This window comes from Polypterus senegalus, chromosome 9 (assembly GCF_016835505.1).
Source record: "Polypterus senegalus isolate Bchr_013 chromosome 9, ASM1683550v1, whole genome shotgun sequence".
Lineage (NCBI taxonomy): Eukaryota > Metazoa > Chordata > Cladistia > Polypteriformes > Polypteridae > Polypterus > Polypterus senegalus.
In genome coordinates this window covers 141,904,480-141,922,855 of record NC_053162.1, presented here as the reverse complement: position 1 = coordinate 141,922,855, position 18,376 = coordinate 141,904,480, and the positions used below count along the sequence as shown (strand labels likewise).

The window sequence follows — 18,376 nt, the reverse complement described above, 5'->3', positions numbered from 1 at the left end:
CTGAGTAAATGGGCAAGAAGGGCCTTGGTCAAGGTAGTAACCAAAAATTCAACTGTCACTCTAGGAGAGCTGCAGAAGTCCACTATCTCAATAAGGTGTTGGGACAGAGAGGCTAGTAGGAAAGAATTCTTGAGTTTCTTGAGCTTCTGACAACCCAATTGAAGATTGTCAAATAGTATTTAAAGGAGTCTAAAAGCATGAGGAAACAAATTCTGTGGTCTAATAAGATTAAAACTGAGCTCTTTTGTCAGAACCCTAAGCCCTGTTTATGACAGTGACAAGGCAGTGCTAATCACTTGCCTAATACCATCCCGATAAAGCATGGTGGTGGCAGCATCGTGTCATGAGGGTTCTTCAAAGCCACAGAGGAAAGGAAACTGGTCAGAACTGAGGGAAGGATGAATACACCCAAATGCTGACTGGTGCATGACAAAAAACCTGCTCCAGAATGTATGTAATCTCAGACTGGGCTGACCTTTCACCTTTCAGTATGAAAATGACTCGAAGCATACAGCCAAGACAATGCTGGAGTGGCTTCAGTACATATCTCAGACTGCCTTTGAGTGATCCAGCCAAAGCCCAGATTTAAACTCATAGAAAATGTCTTGGAAGACCTATAGACAGCAGTTTACTGACACTTCTCAACTAGTTTAATGAAACTTGGGAACATCTGCCAGGAAGAATGGGATAAAAATACCCAATTCCAGGTACATAAAGCTTATAGAGGCATAAACAAGAAGAATCAAAGCTGTAATTGCTGCTAAAGGGATTCTACAATGTACTGAATTAAGGATCATGTATATTTACATGAATGAGAGATTTCAGTTTTCAGAGATTTCAGATTTTTAATGAATTTGCTAATCTTTACTTCAAAATTTTCAATTTGTTGAGTAATATAGAAATTCCAAACTATCAAACAAAAAAAAAGAAATAAGAAAACAATATTTGCAATGTGTGTGAAATTCATTTTAATTAATCTCTTTCTCTCTTTTTTTCCAGCAACAAGAGATGATGCCCTGTGTGTAATTGCAAACCCTGCCTTTGTGGTGTACTCCTCTATTGTTTCATTCTATGTTCCTTTTATTATCACACTTCTTGTGTATGTCCAGATTTATGTGGTCCTTAGAAAGCGAAGGAAGCGTGTTAACACAAAACGTGGCAGTCATGGGATGGATTCTGAAATGCATGCTCCTTTGAAGGTGATTTTTACTACAATATTAATTTCATCTTTAATTAAAAAAATTATCTTTTCATTGTTATGCTACAGAGGTGCCCAATATAGTATACTCAATTAATGGTGTGTGTATGTGCATGTACATGTATACTTATAATGTATTTAATTGATAATTTAATCGATCAAGTTCTCTGGTGCCTCTATAACTTTATAAAAATTATTCTGATTTCAAGGTTTTTATATTCTATGTAAAGTAACAGACATCTACAAGAATAAACGAATGGAACAAAGTACATTGCAGATGTATTAGAAAGAGTCTTTGGTTGTACTGGGCATGTTACATCCAAGTTTTTCAAATATTTTGGTGCAGTTTTTTACTTATAAATGCTCCATCAGACTCACTCCAGACCCAAATCTTGGCTTTGACTAAGGTGCTAGGAGTCCTGATGAACTTTTCTTCTTATGAGATGATGACAATACCTCACTGAATAAGACCATATTGACACTGCTGCACATATAGTACAAGGATATAATCAATGGAACCAGCTTGTAGAATCCTAAGTGCACTCTACAAACCCCTCCTTATGTCCTATAAGTGGCGAGTCTATGTTATATAAATGCAATTTATTTATTGTTGTTCTTTACTATATATAATGTAACAATGAACTTTGAACAGCACAACTGCAATTTAACAGGCATAAGTATATAGGGGTAATGCATGACTCAAAATGGAAGTATAAATGCCTGGTTTCTGCCAACAGAAATCCTGCAGCAGAAAGTTGAACCCTGAATTCCCTGAAAAGATAACAGCAAAGGGAAATGGTAAAGATTTGCAAGGTGATAGGAAATAGCAAACATTGTTGATGAAGCAGGTGAATTGTTAAAAACCTTCTGTGTTGGAGGGTTCCGAACAGGCAAACTCTAGTTTGCATTTAGGAAGATGTTTTGCTATTGTAATGTTCTCCATATTGGTATTAAACATCTCAAGACAATATGAGGTAATAAAATATGTCAGTCAATTAACATGAATAGTAAGCTATTAAAATGTCAAAAACTGTGTGTGTTCATTTTATTTTTTTAAGTATGTAATCTTTTAGAAGTTTATTTTTTAATGTACTGAAGGTGCATAAACCAATAAACACTAAATTCAGAAACATAACTTCCAGCAGCTTTGTCCCCTAGTGACCTCATGCACACCACCGGATTCCACCTCACTACGCAGGTCAGAGGCAACCCATATACCACACTGTTCCCCCTGTTGTCAGTGAGTAGACCCAAGTTCATGGTCCAAATCCAAGACTCACCATCAAGCCAAGCATCTGGCCCAATTGGCTATAGCAGCCAGGAAATATGATCAAAGTGCTCTCTAAGTGCTGTGTTCATACCACCCCTTTATCTGTTGTTTATGGGGCTGCTTCATAGCTGGCTTCTCTAGGAATTCCCACCTGTTTGATAGTCTGCGGCCACCCTCACAAGTCCGGACCGTGAGGTTGCAACAATACTAATGTCAAGATCTATGGAAGTTGAGGACTGAGGATGTTCAAGGTACAGGTTTTGCATTTGTTGGTGCTTTAGTTAGAAACATTGTTATAGGAATCTATTTCTTCTTTTTATTTACATCATCAAAGAAATCTTGCACTGCCTGTGGGGCATGTTGTTATGTCTCAGGTAGGAGGTTGAATCCATGAATGCGGAACCTACAAAGATGAAGGGCCAACTTCATGAACAAGGCTTTAGGGAGCAATATTCCTTGTTTTCTACCTAAAAAAAAAACTTTAAACCCCTAAAAAACGTTGAACGAGTTTCATGTTTGAGAAACTGGAAAATCCCTGTAATCACTAATTATTATTTGTCACTGTGTAAATCATTATTACAATTTTTTTTCTAACTTGGCTCCTCCAATACTTTGTGATAGTTAGTAGTATGAAAGGCACTATTTAAAATAATTACTTATTTTAATATTACTTTTAGTATCTTTGCCCTGTGTTTTATTTTTACATATATGTTAATGGCAGAGGGTGTCTTAAACTGCATGGCCTAAAGTCAAACTTTTCATTCTTCAAGCAATTTACTCATTTTAGCATGCATGTAATTATTACTTTTCTGTATTTAATGTACTTTTGTTCGGAGGCACACATAAGCCTAAATTATTACTTTCCAAATTTGATTAAGAACTTGGCAAATATAATTGTTCCACTCTATGAAAAGTGTAAAAAGAGCTGTCTTTATGTGTTTCCTTTAATCTTTTCACATATTGCATTCTTTTTACATGCTGTATGTTAATTATTAATATGAGGTTTCTTCACCATACCTCTCAGTCAGGCTTGCTTTAAAGTTTCTAGTTTTTACTTTGTATTTCTTCTTTCTTTAAACTTATAAGAAGAGGGCATAAACAAATTAATTTGTTTTAGTAAAGTTTTACTTGGAATTGCAAATAGAACAAGGGGATCATATTTTTTATAAAAACTGAATGGTCTGATGTGTTGCAGCAACCTTCTTCTTCTTTCGGCTGCTCTTGTTAGAGGTTGCCACAGCAGATCATCTTTTTCCATATCTTCCAGTCTTCGGCATCTTGCTCTGTCACACCCATCACCTACATGTCCTCTCTCACCACATCCATTAACCTTTTCTTAGGCCTTCCTCTTTTCCTCTTGCCTGGCAGCTCTATCTTTAACATACTTTTTCCAGTATAGCCAGTATCTCTCCTCTGCACATGTCCAAACCAATGCAATCTCACCTCTCTGACTTTGCCTCCCAACCGTTCAACCTGAGCTGACCCTCTAATGTACTCATTTCTAATCCTATCCATCCTCGTCACACCCAATGCAAATGTTAGCATCCTTAACTCTGCCACCTCCAGCTCTGTCTCCTGCTTTCTGGTCAGTGCCGCCATCTCCAACCCATATAACATAGCTGGTCCCACTACTGTCCTGTAGACCTTCCTTTTCACTCTTGCTGATAACTGTCTGTCACAAATCACTCCTGACACTCTTCTCCACCCTGCCTGTACTCTTTTTCACCTCTCTTCCACAATCCCCTTACTCTGTTAATCCCAAGTATTTAAACTCATCTAGCTTTGACAGTTCTACTCCCTGCTTCCTCACCATTCCACTGACCTCCCTCTCATTTACACACATGTATTCTGTCTTGTTCCTACTGACCTTCATTCCTCCTCTCTCTAGAGCATATCTCCACCTCTCCAGGGTCTTCTCAACCTGCTCCCTACACTTGCTACAGATCATAATGTCATCAGCACATATTATAGTCCATGAGGACTCTTGTCGAATCTCATCTGTCAACCTGTCCATCACCATTGCAAATAAGAAAGGCCTCAGAGCCGATCCCTGATGTAATCCCACCTCCACATTCAATGCATCCATTACTCCTAATGGAGACCTCACCACAGTCACACTTCCCTCGTACATATCCTATAAAACTCTTACGTACTTCTCTTCCACTCCCGACTACCTCATACAATACCACAACTCCTCTTAAAGGCACCCTGTCATATGCTTTCTCCAGGTCCACAAAGACACAATGTCTTCTCTATACTTCTCTATTAACATCCTCAGAGCAAACGTTGCATTTGTGGTGCTCTTTCTTGGCATGAAACCATATTGCTACTTACTAATCATCACCTCACTTCTTAATTAACCTAGCTTCCACTACTCTTTACCATAACTTCATGCTGTGGCTCAACAATTTTATCACCATGTAGTTACTACAGCTTTGCACATCCCCCTTCTTCTTAAAAATTGGTACCAGTACAAATGTGTTTTATGATATGATGTGTTGCAGCAACCAAAAAAATTTTTTTTTTAAAAAAAAAACTACTGGTAAACTGAATGCTAATGAAAAAAATATAAAAGTTGATTTTAACAAATATTTCCTAAATTTCTAAATTAATAAATTCACTCAGGTCATATATATCTCGTGTAAGTCACACAGATTATTTAACATGTACCATTTTATGAAAGAAATTAATAAAAATGTAGTCTGCAGACAAGATCTAAGAAAATTTTAAAAAGCACAAAATCAATTTGCAATATTAGAACATAAGTAACACAGTGTATCCTGAAAAATGCACAATGATATAAAAATGCTGAATATGAAAAGCACCATTTGAATTTAAAAGACTTTTGATGCCTTCATCTAAAACAAGGGCTGCATATTTATAAGCGCAAGAGACAACTTACACTAAAATTGGTTTTATGTGCCATTACCCTGCAACTTCAAGGTGAAAATTGCAAAGCAAACAATTCATGCCGTACATTATTTTTGTAATAAAAGCATACAAATTTTAACAAATATAGAACAAATGCTTTCATCTTTTATTCACAAAAAATAAGCATCAGAGACATCAACATTACAAAAGCAAGCAGAAAAGGATAAATAAATTTGGAATGTTAATTGTTTGTTTGTTGTATATACTGCAGCTGTATGATTATTCCTCATTAATGTATTTGTTTTTTTGTTCACATTTTTCTCTCACATCCAGAGATGTGCATTTCAGAGACATTGCCCACTTTAAATTTTCCTAGTATGAGTAAGTGTGAATGCTTTATGGCATACAGCTAACCAACCTTCTTACTATGTGCCACATGTTCTGGATAAGCACCAGCTGCCAATCACTCTGAACTGGATGATCAAGTTTCAGAAGCAAAGAACCCTTCCCAAATGAAATGTTTTTTTTTTTTTCTGAGCAATGGGTCTATGAAGAACCACACAACCCAGTAAAGAATCATAAAGTGGTTCATTGTTTTAACATAATTGATACTAGGGGTTGGAATGTTTTGTATAATCATATGAATTTTATTGGAACAGATAGGCCCATGCCCTGGTGAAGCTCCTTTATACAGAGAAGGGAGTGCCCTCCCATATCTATACCAGCTACATCTACCAACAGAAAGATTCCAACTCAAAAAAACATCCAAAGGTTCCAGTAGCAGCTGGAAAATGTGGCAGGTGCTAGAAATGCATGAAACAAATGATTACAAGACTCCCTGAGCATGTATGAAATACAGCAACAGGTACTATACACAGGGTCTATAAACAATATTCACCCTCTTGTTAGTTTTGAAATTTTATAATTATACAACATTGAATTACATTGGATTTCATTTGGCTTTTTTACATTGATCAACAGAAAAAGACTAATGACAGTATGAAAATAGATTTCTCCAAAGTGGTCAAAATTAGTTACAAAAATACAGTATAAGACAAAATAATTCACTGTGCAAGTATTCACATAAGTATTTAATAGATCTACTTTTGTCAACCATGACAGGATTTAGTCAGGCCTCTCTCTCTCTCTCTCTCTCTCTCTCTCTCTCTCTCTCTATCAGCTTTTCATGTTGCCATTTTCACTTTTTCTTTGTTGCCAAATTGCTCAAGCTCTGTCAGGTTGCATGGGGATTTTGAACGAACAGCCTTTTTTAAGTCCAGCCACAAATCTGGACTCTGACTCTGCTACTACAGTGCATTAACATTGTTATTTTTAAGTCATTCCTGTGCAGCTTTGGCTTTATGCTTGGTAATGTTTGCCATGCCAGAAAACAAATCTTCTCCCAAGGCACATTGTGAACATCCCTCTGCCATCTTGAATTCAACTTAATAATTTCATATGAAAAGGTTAGCAAGTGACCAACATCATTATAATTTAAAAGAATAAAATTATAAAAAGAAATTGAATAGTGATTTCCTTTTTTAATACTTTTATTGGTAAATAACTATGACCCTTTATAGTGCAGACATTAAACAACCATGCTGAGTGATATAGGCAGAAACTGAAATTATTCACAGCGTGTGCTTCATGTGATGTTCATATTGAGCAAGACTCAGCTACACATGTTTTCTCAGTCAGTTTAAACGTGTGGAAGAACATCTGATTAGATGTTAGCACTATTGTGAATTGGGATACTTAGTATTTTTTTTCTATTTCCCTGTTATTCATAATTTTACATATGTGTTTTGTACTATTAATTTAGTTAAATATGAAAATACATTTTTTCTTTCTAATTCTAAGTGTATCTCATCACCATTTTATACTTTCAGCATTTTGTTACCAGGTTGCAAGGACGTGTGATATTATTGCTAGGGGCTGCCTTCCAAGAGACAATATATCCATGTCATGATGCTTGACATTATAACCCAATACATCAGTACAGCTTCCAGGATTTAAAACCTCAAATGATCTTAATCCTGCGCTCTTTGTGTTGAAAGCATTCTGGTTAATGTCTCATTGTATTTCTTTCTATTACAATTTTAGCGTCTTGGCTGTGGGTTGTGGTTGGCATCTTGGTTGTATTCTTTAATTTAGAACCTTTGACAATTCTTGCTTTGGCTTTGCTCACGGTTTTGCTGTCTGGTTTTGGCAACACCATTTCAGAGTTTTAAACAGTGGCTCTCATGTCAGCTTCTTCAATACATGTGCAGTTCTTGATCCAGTTTAACCCCATCCTGCAGTTGTTCAGTAATTCTTTCACCAGCAGGTAATTCACAGAGGTCGACTAGAGCTAAAAATAAAGATGATGAGCCTCATCTATGAGTGCTACAACCATGCCACATTGGATACTTGTGATTGATAGAAGAAGCACAAGCCTCAATAATGTGAGCCTTAAATTGAACCTAGTTTTAAAAATGTTTTGCGTAGTTTCACACTTTCCCTGTATATACATGTGTACTACTTGGGGTGAGACTATGGTTACCACTGCTGCCTCACAAATCCAAAGTCTTTGGTTCAAATCCCAGTCTAGCCATTATATGTGTGAGGTTTGCCTTTTCTCACTGTTACTACCTAAGCATTTCTCAGAGTACTCTGATTTTGTGCCCATATCACAGAGATATTTTTGTTAGTTTAATTAGTGTGAATGACTATGGTTGAGTGAGTAAGTGTGACTTGTGATCGACTGGCACTTAACACTGCTGGGATGACCTTGGGCCCCTGCAACACAGGACTGGATTACATGCATTCAATAATGGATGAATTGATGGATATAATGAAACTGGATTTGTAGTTTGAATAGATTTTTCTGTGGTTGCTCTACTTTCCTTCACACATCTGAACAGTAGGTTAAACTAGCCAGATGTGACAAGTGTGGCTGTATGCACATATCTGTCCTGTAATGGAAAGCCACAATTTTGTTTCTGCCTTGGTTTAAATGCTCTTAAGATGTACACTTGTGTTTTTCACTATGTGTGCTTCACTATAATCCTGTATTTGGAATAAGAGGATGTATGGATGAATATGACTAACATTCACCATTAAAAGCTGTATATAAGAGAAAAATAGATAAAGATAAACAAAAATATATACTGTATATACTATAATTGACTTTACCAATACATTAAATGATGCTTTAGCACTGTACAATGACAAATGACATACATATGCATTATATATATTGTATATATTATCTGATAAAAACTTAAACACTGAAGTAGTGGCCCGTTTTGCATGAATACTGGTGTGATGAATAGGTGGTACATGAGTAAGAAATGATAATATACAGTTGTGCTTGAAAGTTTGTGAACCCTTTAGAATTTTCTATATTTCTGCATAAATATGACCTTAAACATCATCAGATTTTTACTCAAGTCCTAAAAGTAATACTATTATACTAATACTAATATTATATTTAGTCATTTATTTATTAAGGAAAATGATCGAATATTACATATTTGTGAGTGGCAAAAATATGTGAACCTTTGCTTTCAGTATCTGGTGTGACCCCCCTTTGCAGCAATAACTGCAACTAAACGTTTCCGGTAACTTTTGATCATTCCTGCACACTGGCTTGGAGGAATTTTAGCCCATTCCTCCGTACAGAACAACTTTAACTCTGGGATGTTGGTGGGTTTCCTCACATTAACTGCTCACTTCAGGTCCTTCCACAACATTTCGATTGGATTAAGGCCAGGACTTTGACTTGGCCATTCCATAACATTAACTTTATTCTTCTTTAACCATTCTTTGGTAGAATGACTTGTGTGCTTAGGGTCATTGTCTTGCTGCATGACCCACCTTCTCTTGAGGTTCAGTTCATGGACAGATGTCCTGACATTTTCCTTTAGAATTCTGTGATATAATTCAGAATTCATTGCTCCATCAATGAAGACAAGCCATCCTGACCCAGATGCAGCAAAACAGGCCCAAACCATGATACTACCACCACCATGTTTCACAGATGGGATAAGGGTCTTATCCTGGAATGCAGTGTTTTCCTTTCTCCAAACATAATGCTTTTCATTTAAACCAAAAAGTTCTATTTTGGTTTCATCCGTCCACAAAACATTCTTCCAATAGCCTTCTGGTTTGTCCACGTGATCTTTAGCAAACTGCAGACGAGCAGCAATGTTTTTTTTGGAGAGCAGTGGCTTTCTCCTTGTAACCCTGCCATGCACACCATTGTTGTTCAGTGTTCTCCTGATTGTGGACTCATGAACATGAACATTAACCAATGTGAGAGAGGCCTTCAGTTGCGTATAAGTTACCCTGGGGTCCTTTTTGACCTCGCCGACTATTGCACGCCTTGCTCTTGGAGTGATCTTTGTTGGACGACCACTCCTGGGGAGGGTAACAATGGTCTTGAATTTCCTCCATTTGTACACAATCTGTCTGACTGTGGATTGGTGGAGTCCAAACTCTTTAGAGATGGTTTTCTAACCTTTTCCAGCCTGATAAGCATCAATAACCCTTTTTCTGATGTCCTCAGAAATCTCCTTTTTTCGTGCCATGATACACTTCCACAAACATGTGTTGTGAAGAGCAGACTTTGATAGATCCCTGTTCTTTAAATAACACAGGGTGCCCACTCACACCTGATTGTCATCCCATTGATTGAAAACACCTGACTCGAGTTTCACCTTCAAACTAATTGCTAATCCTAGAGGGTCACATACTTTTGCCACTCACAAATATGTAATATTCGATCATTTTCCTCAATAAATAAATGACCATGTATAATATTTTTGTCTCATTTGTTTAACTGGTTTCTCTTTTTCTACTTTTAGGACTTGAGTGAAAATCTGATGATGTTTTAGGTCATATGTATGTAGAAATATAAAAAATTCTAAAGGGTTCAAAAACTTTTAAGCACACCTGAATAATAAAAAGGAAATATGTACTGTATTGGTGCAGTGGTAGGCTATACATTTGGAGCCATTAGTATTGGATGCAGCCCCTATGGTAGTTGATACAAGGGGCTCTTCATTAAGGTGTGCAGTCCTACAAATATCAAATGGTCTCCTGTGGCATTATAAGAAAGCATTGTACACTTTTGAAGTAATTATTATTATTATTATTATTATTATTATCCATCCATCCATTATCCAACCCGCTATATCCTAACTACAGGGTCACAGGGGTCTGCTGGAACCAATCCCAGCCAGCACAGGGCGCACGGCAGGAAACAAACCCCAGGCAGGGCGCCAGTCCACCTCAGGGCATACACACACACCCACACACCAAACACACACTAGGGTCAATTTAGGATCACTAATGCACTTAACCTGCATGTCTTTGGACTGTAGGAGGAAACCGGAGCACCTGGAGGAAACCCACACAGACACGGGGAGAACATGCAAACTCCACGCAGGGAGGATCCGGGAAGCGAACCCGGGTCTCCTAACTGCAAGGCAGCAGTGCCACCCACCGTGCCACCCTATTATTATTATTCAAGATACTGTACAGAAAATCAGTATTGGTAGAAAACATTAAGCACATAAAAAGAGAGTAGATAGAATATTAACAAACAATGGAGAGAAAATTTGAAAAACTAGTACTGCAAATAATCCTAAGGCTAAAAGAATACTACAAGTCCAGTAGAACCACAGTTAGTTGATAGTAGAAAGTGCTCCTATAGTTGGAGAAAATAAAGAGGACAGAATTAAAGGACAGGAAACCTAAGCATTCATAAGATGTCTTGCAAAAGTCCGTGTTTTCAAGAGGTTTCTGCAGATTGGTACACTGGTAGAGGTTTGGATGGTGTCTTGGGATTTTCTGTTTATTAAATAATCAGTTGACACTCTGGATGATTCAAAGGTTCCTTTATATATACCAAGGGATCCCATCACAGTTACCTTAAGCATGTTTCAAGCTGAACTGAGACAGTAGTGAAATTCATGAGTATTTATAATTGTTGGAAATTGTATAGCACATGTGTTAATTAGTATATATCGGTTAGTTAAAGGTGCTTCTTTTGTTATATCAGTCTGTACTTTGTGAACAATTCTCCTAATCTAAACTTTAACTTAAAGTAAAACTTTGTTAATGTAAAACATTTCTCCTTGAATTTCATGTCAAATTGAATGCACTGCCTGGAAGCAATAGATGAGAAAGTATTGTAAATGTATTACTTTACTCTGGGAAAACAGGAGACAGTTAATAACAGATAAGAGCAAAACAAAGACTTTTTGGAGGACATACACACAGTATAATACAAACCACAGAAATTGAGGAGACGAGGAGACCAAGGACTGTTAGGTCAATAGAGGAGTTCAGCAATTATAAGCCATTGTGGTGAGTGAAGAAGAAAGGTAGTATGAATAAATCAAGAAATTCAATTTTTCAGTCAGACAGCAATATTTGACTGAGTTGAAGAGATTGGATAGCAGGTACTTGGAGCCATAACAGTAAAGAAAATAAAAGTCTAAATAGTGAGCTTAGTGTCGCAATTGCAGAGGGATTCTCAGATCTTATGGATGTTGTGATGAAGGATGCAAAAGGGCTGGGTTAACATGAAACATATTAAGTATAGGAGCGGGTGATCATCCAAGGTCACACAGAAAAATAGAGCGAGAAAGGGAAGAGGGCCAATCATTGACCTATGATTCAAACCATTAAATACAGAAAGACAATTCAGAAAGTTAAGACTTGAACCACTTCAGCACCCTCTAAAATAGGAGTAAAGGAGGTTTCCAATGAAGGGGGATTTGAGTGAATTAATATTTCACTATAAAAATAAATAGATATTTACTGAAAGGACTGAATCAATGCTTCAAAAAAAAGCATAATATGACCTGTCATCGGAACTAAATTTATGAATACCTCCATTCCATCATGCATGAATGTTGTAACTTGAACATCTAGCTGTCCAAAATAAAAATAAAACACTTGAACTATGATATTGTATGGTATACAATACAATGCAATATAACTTATTTCTTATATAGTGCTCTTCACTGAGTGCAGGCACAGAGCACTATGAACAATTCTCATTTAAGATATAAGTATAGATTATATTGATTACTGAATACAGAACTGGTACACATATAAATATAGATTTGTTAAAACACCCAGAGAACACGGTAAAATTAATACATAAATGCAAGCCAACAATATCTGCCCATTAATTAAATGATGAGCTATGGCCAGATTACAATGGAGGAGATTAAAACTGAAACAGAGAAAGTCAAAAACAAAGTCACAGTACTGAAGATCTCATCCAGCTGGTTGCCTCTGTTCTCCTGGGTTTTCTATATTGGAGTTTGTGCTGGCCTTGTAGTCTAATGAGAGAATCTTTTCATCCAATGATTACAATACTCCTTTATTTGAGATGACTTTTACATACACAGGAGGGCAGCCTGGCGGTAGAGCAGTGGCACCTAGGTACCAAGATATTGAGAAGAGAAACAGAACAGAGTAGGGTTAGTAGCGGTTTAAAACTATCGTGATACTAATATTTCTTTTTCAGATTTCTGGATTTAAAAGCAGAAACTGAAGGGGCATCTCTTATATCGGCAGGCAAATCATTCAACAGCTTCTGGGCCCTGTAACTAAAAGCTCAACCTCCTATTGTTATTTTATTGATCCTTGGAATCATAAGAAGGCCGGCATCTTTAGATCTCAATGTGCAGGCTGGTTTGTAATTGATGATAAGTTCAGATAAGTATGGTGATAAATATGGTGATTCCAACTGAGTTAAAGAGTGACAGAATGTTGTTGTGGTCAGCATTATTCTTTCCAATAACTAACGTTTTTGTTCTATCCCCTCCTGTAACTCACTGACACAATTAATTAAATGGTAAAATGGTAAATGGCCTGTATTTGATATAGCGCCTAACTAGAGTTCAAGAACCCCCCTAGGCGCTTTACAACACAACAGTCATTCACCCATTCACACACACATTCATACGCTGGTGATGATAAGCTACTATGTAGCCACAGCTGCCCTGGGGCACACTGACAGAAGTGAGGCTGCCGAATGGTCCATAGTCTCAAGTGCTGTGTTTAAATCTAACAACATAATTGATGTGGAATTTCCTTTATTAGAGGATATCAGAATGTTGTTTAGAAAAGCCAAGCAAAATAACACCTTTTATTAGCTAACTAAAAAGATTACAATATGCATGCTTTCGAGGCAACTCAGGCCCCTTTTTCAAGAAAGATGTAATAAAGAAACTGGAGTTCCCTGTGATTATATACACACTAGGACAAGAAACAACATTGGTAAATCTTTAAATGAGAAATCTTAAATGTAAAACATTAATAGATTCCTTCAGGCTAGAGTTAATTTAACAAGAGAGAGAAGAAAAATGTATGGTCAAGATCTTTGGATAAGACTTTGGTAACACCCTGGTACTACAGAATGTTGTTTAAAACACATTTAGTGTTGGTTCTGTACTATGACCAATGCGGAAGCCAGACTGGTATTTCTCAGGTAAATTGTGATGAGACTGAAGCTGCATGGTATTATGTGAGGCTTACAGTATTCACATAGTGATGTAAATTCACAAGTTTCATTTATTTTTTCAGAGTAGATCTGTAATGCAAAGAGATTGTCTCCATATTCGTTTTAAGGATATTTTGTAACACCCTAAGGGTTCATTTAACATTGGCCATTTGATGTGCATTAGTGCCTGTTGTATATAATTACCTTCACTAAGCAAACATACCTGAGCATTGACTTTACTTGTCCATTTTCCAGTTTTATTCATATGCAGGATTGTAAGACCTGAGGTTTTGGTGTGGCATTGCCATATTTGTTATTTTTTGTTATTTGTTTAATCAATTATGTCTTTATTTTATTGTATGTTATTTTTACACTTCTAATATTTCTTCTTTACTATTTTACTTAAACAGGGTAAATAATATATTACAACTGTCCATTGTTTTTCCCTTCATTGCAGGATAAATGCACACATCCAGAGGATGTTAAACTTTGCACAGTTATTGTTAAGTCAAATGGGAGTTTTCCAGTAAGCAAAAAGAAAGTGGTAAGTTTAACTTTATATTTGAATTTTAAGCTGCACTCTCAGATATTTTAATGGCATACATAACAAATGTTTCAACCACTAAGTAAAAACAGAAGAACACATTGGAAATGTTTCTTGATAATAACTTTTAGTATAAAAAACAAATGTAAAATTGTCATTAATGAAAAAAAAAATTCATACAGCACACAGAATAGTAATTGTGAGCAAAAATACAGCAAGAATGCACAGACTTCAGTGTCAATTATGTTAACATCAGTTAGTGTCTTTCAGCATCTTTCATTTTGATCAAATTAATTCTAGCACAAAAGCAGATGCTTATTTCAGCTGTGCTTCAGCACAAAGGGTGATCCAGGGGCTAAAATGTATGACGAGAGAGCCTTTAAATGGAGATGCTGAAAGATTTTCATGAATATTAGATGCAGCTGAGCCTTCTCTTTTGGCAGTCTTTATTTGTAGGATTCAATACCTTAAAAATTTAGAGAACATATGCTGGATATTTAATTTAAAGACAACGTTTAATTGCATTAAAATAGAATGATCTCCATAGAGACGTAAGATGCTGTGCTAGCTACAGTATCTTATAATGAAATGTTTAAAGTGAAAGGTTCATTTTAATGCAAATCATAAAACTTTAATTTTCGGTATCTTTTAAAGTGATATATATTTCTGTCCTCTACTCTCACAGACTCATTTATTCTATTCTTTTGCAATGTTATCAGTTTATATTTTAATGAATATTCTTGTTACTATTAAAATATCTTTATTAATGGCATAATTGTTTGATTAGTTATTCTGGAGCACATTTTCAGAACACCTATCATTACTGCTTTGTTTAAACTCATATTGTTATTCAGGAAGCTGCACACCACCCTGAAGATTTGGAAATGGATATGATTTCCAGTAGTAGCCCTCCTGAAAAGATAAAGCACAAGCAAGTAACTGTGAATCACCAGTTAGCCATGCCAGCAACCTCCAATCAATGCGTAGGATCTACTTTGCCTTCTCCTTCTGACAGTCCTGTTAAAGCAGAGAAGAATGGCCATACAAAAGAAATCCCCAAAATAGCCAAAGCTTTTGAGATCCAGTCAATGCCGAATGGAAAAACAAGAACATCTATTAAGACATTAAGTAAAAGAAAGCTTTCACAGCAGAAGGAGAAGAAGGCCACACAAATGTTAGCCATCGTACTTGGTAAGAATGTTTATTTGATGTTATATATGTTATACACAATATACAGTCTATACTGATTTCAATGTCATGTCCTCTGGAAGAACATCCAAAATGCTAACTTGAAACATAATCATAAGATTAGGTAATGGCTTCTCAATTCTATAATACAGGAATAGATGCAAAGGTAAGTGTAATTTTAAAGATATTCTGTAATATAAATTTAAATCTTCACTTCTGATCTTCAATTCAATAAAAAGATATTTATTAATTGCACTTTTCACAGTACACATAGAATGTAATTAAATTGTATATGCTGATCCCTTTTATGTTGGATAAGCATCACATATTGGTAAAACAATCTGAGAAGAATTGTAGATGATTAAAGAATATTCAGAATAGACAATGGGACATTCTTACTTATACTACCTTTATTAACTATATTTATTAAAATAACTAACCTTTATTAACTGTTTTTACCTGTTTTAGGTGTTTTTATCATATGCTGGCTGCCATTTTTCATCACTCACATTCTTAACACGCACTGTACAAAATGCAAAGTTCCACCAGAAATGTACAACGCATTCACATGGCTTGGTTATGTCAACAGTGCCGTGAACCCGATTATTTACACCACCTTCAACATAGAATTCCGGAAGGCTTTCATGAAAATACTTCACTGCTAAGAAAGCTGATGGACAAAAAATAACTATGCTGTAAATTATTACCAAGCAAAAGCTGGAAAAATCCCAAGTCACTGGACATCTATTAGCACAGATTTGTATGAAAAAGGCACATTGATTGTACATTTTGAAAATATTTTTCTAAGAAGAGAGATGTCAGATCCGTACTTCTCCATGGGAAGGAGTATTGCAATGTAACACAATCATTGTTTCTTACAGTGAAGAATACTGAGCTGATTCCAAGGAATTTTATGGATTTATGTTCCTTTTTTGATGGGATTTTTGTTTCCTTGCTTATTTATTTGCCAAACTTGAAACCACAGTGCATTGTGACAGATTTCAAGACTAAACCATCAAGTCAAAGGTTATTAAAGAATGTCATAGAAAAAAAAAATCAAATCAATTCTTTTTTTATTGCCATTTATTATATGTTTTGCAGAAGTCAGCTGAAATGAGCACAAAAAAAATCTTTTAAATAAAAACAAATAAGGGCAAGCAACAGTTTTCTGCCATAGTTTGAAAATGTACAATGTTAAGAAGCTGCTATTTAAATTTAATCTTTCAGTATTATGTTTTTTAAGGGAACAAGTGCATTTGACTCTTAGTATGAGAGACACGGACTAACAAACTGTCACATGCCTGGGACTGTATATAAAGAATATTGCCAATTAAAATGAAATTCATTACGCATGACTTTTGCTATTTCAGGAGTTGTGAAATATCACAATATGGGTGCACTTTATTGCATCTGAACAACAGTATCAGTTTTGCAGAATGAAAGACATTAATTATTTGATTAGTAAATAAATGTTTTGAAAGAGTAGCTAAAAGTGTAAATAAAACATGAAATATAAGCCCATGTCAAAAATGATAAAACATGCTAAATTGTTTGTGAAAAAACAGAATCATTAGTATTACTGATCATAGTGTGTTTCAGAAAATGTAACAGACATAGTTTCATTAAACTGTATGCACGGCACTTAGTCTGTAATAAAACAGAACGCCTTTAGCAAGCAAAAAAAATTCTAAAATATAACCAAAAGCAATTGACTGGCACTCAATTTTTATATTTTCATTTTCATTCACCACTTTTTTGGGAACAGCTATTACAAGGATTTGTTTAATAAAATTCTGAAAATACATCATTGTTTTAATATATTATCACTTAAAAACTATTAAGTTACAGCTTAATTAGCTTGTTACAGCTTATTGTTCTTATTAATCCATTCTCTTGAGATCTTTTCTCTTATGTGTTCTTTTCTTTATATTTCCATTAGTAACAATTTAAATGAGTTTGCACTAATTTACATCAGTGATGACCTCTGAATATGGCACAATCCACACAAGACAAACTGTTTAACATGAATACGTTGGGCCAAATTTGTGAGATTGATTGAAGGAACATATTTGAGAACTTTCATACTTATCTTTTATGGTCAAAGTCCAATTGAGACTATTTATTTATGTATTTTTTGCATGAATAATGCAAAGAAAGAAAGACAACCACTCATTATGAATTTGAACCCAGCCATACTGGATATATTGATTTGTTCCTTTTTATTTAAAGGCTGTTCATTCTGTATTAGTAGACAAAATTAACAATGGTCTCCCAATGATCTTTTTATAGACATAAATTAAGGAAATGGAAGATATTAAATCACAGTTCACTATATCATTGTGACATAAAAAGAATTTGGTTTTATCAATGTTTGTTTTTTATTGGCCTGCAAAATTTTTTTAAAAAGGTATTTGAAAAGTATTTCTTCTTACTTGGTATAGAATGTCACTCACGTGCATTTAGGAGACAGCTAATTGACCAGGGGAACTGTAATACTACACCCAACCGGGGGTGGCAGAGTGTGCTGATTGTCTCTCTCAGTTTCTTGCAGACCATTCCCGGGAAATCTCATCAGGTTCCGACACCTTGTATGACGTCACTTCTGGCTCTGGGGACTTTGATGATGTCACTTCCTGTGGGGGGTGGAGGGGGATTGGGGGGGTGTTGATGGGCCTCTGACGATGTCACTTCCGGTTCGGGATTAGATGACATCATTTCCTTTCCCAACCCTTAAAACTGCCATCTTACCTCCAAATAATCAGTTCTGTTTTGGACTCTGTCTTGTGAACATGCAACACT

At 35.7% G+C, this 18,376-nt stretch overlaps 1 protein-coding gene across 1 annotated transcript in view; it reads left to right on the top strand.

Annotated features, from left to right (window-relative positions):
- LOC120535873 (D(2) dopamine receptor B-like) overlaps window positions 1-18,052 on the top strand; it is a 376,172-nt gene extending 358,120 nt beyond the window's left edge. Inside the window, exons 5-8 of the mRNA XM_039764002.1 lie at window positions 1,000-1,199; window positions 14,303-14,389; window positions 15,244-15,580; window positions 16,046-18,052. Coding sequence (XP_039619936.1) covers window positions 1,000-1,199; window positions 14,303-14,389; window positions 15,244-15,580; window positions 16,046-16,242 — 821 coding nt within the window. The 3' untranslated portion in view covers window positions 16,243-18,052. The remainder of the gene's footprint in view (window positions 1-999; window positions 1,200-14,302; window positions 14,390-15,243; window positions 15,581-16,045) is intronic.
- The last annotated feature ends 324 nt before the right edge of the window (window positions 18,053-18,376 follow it).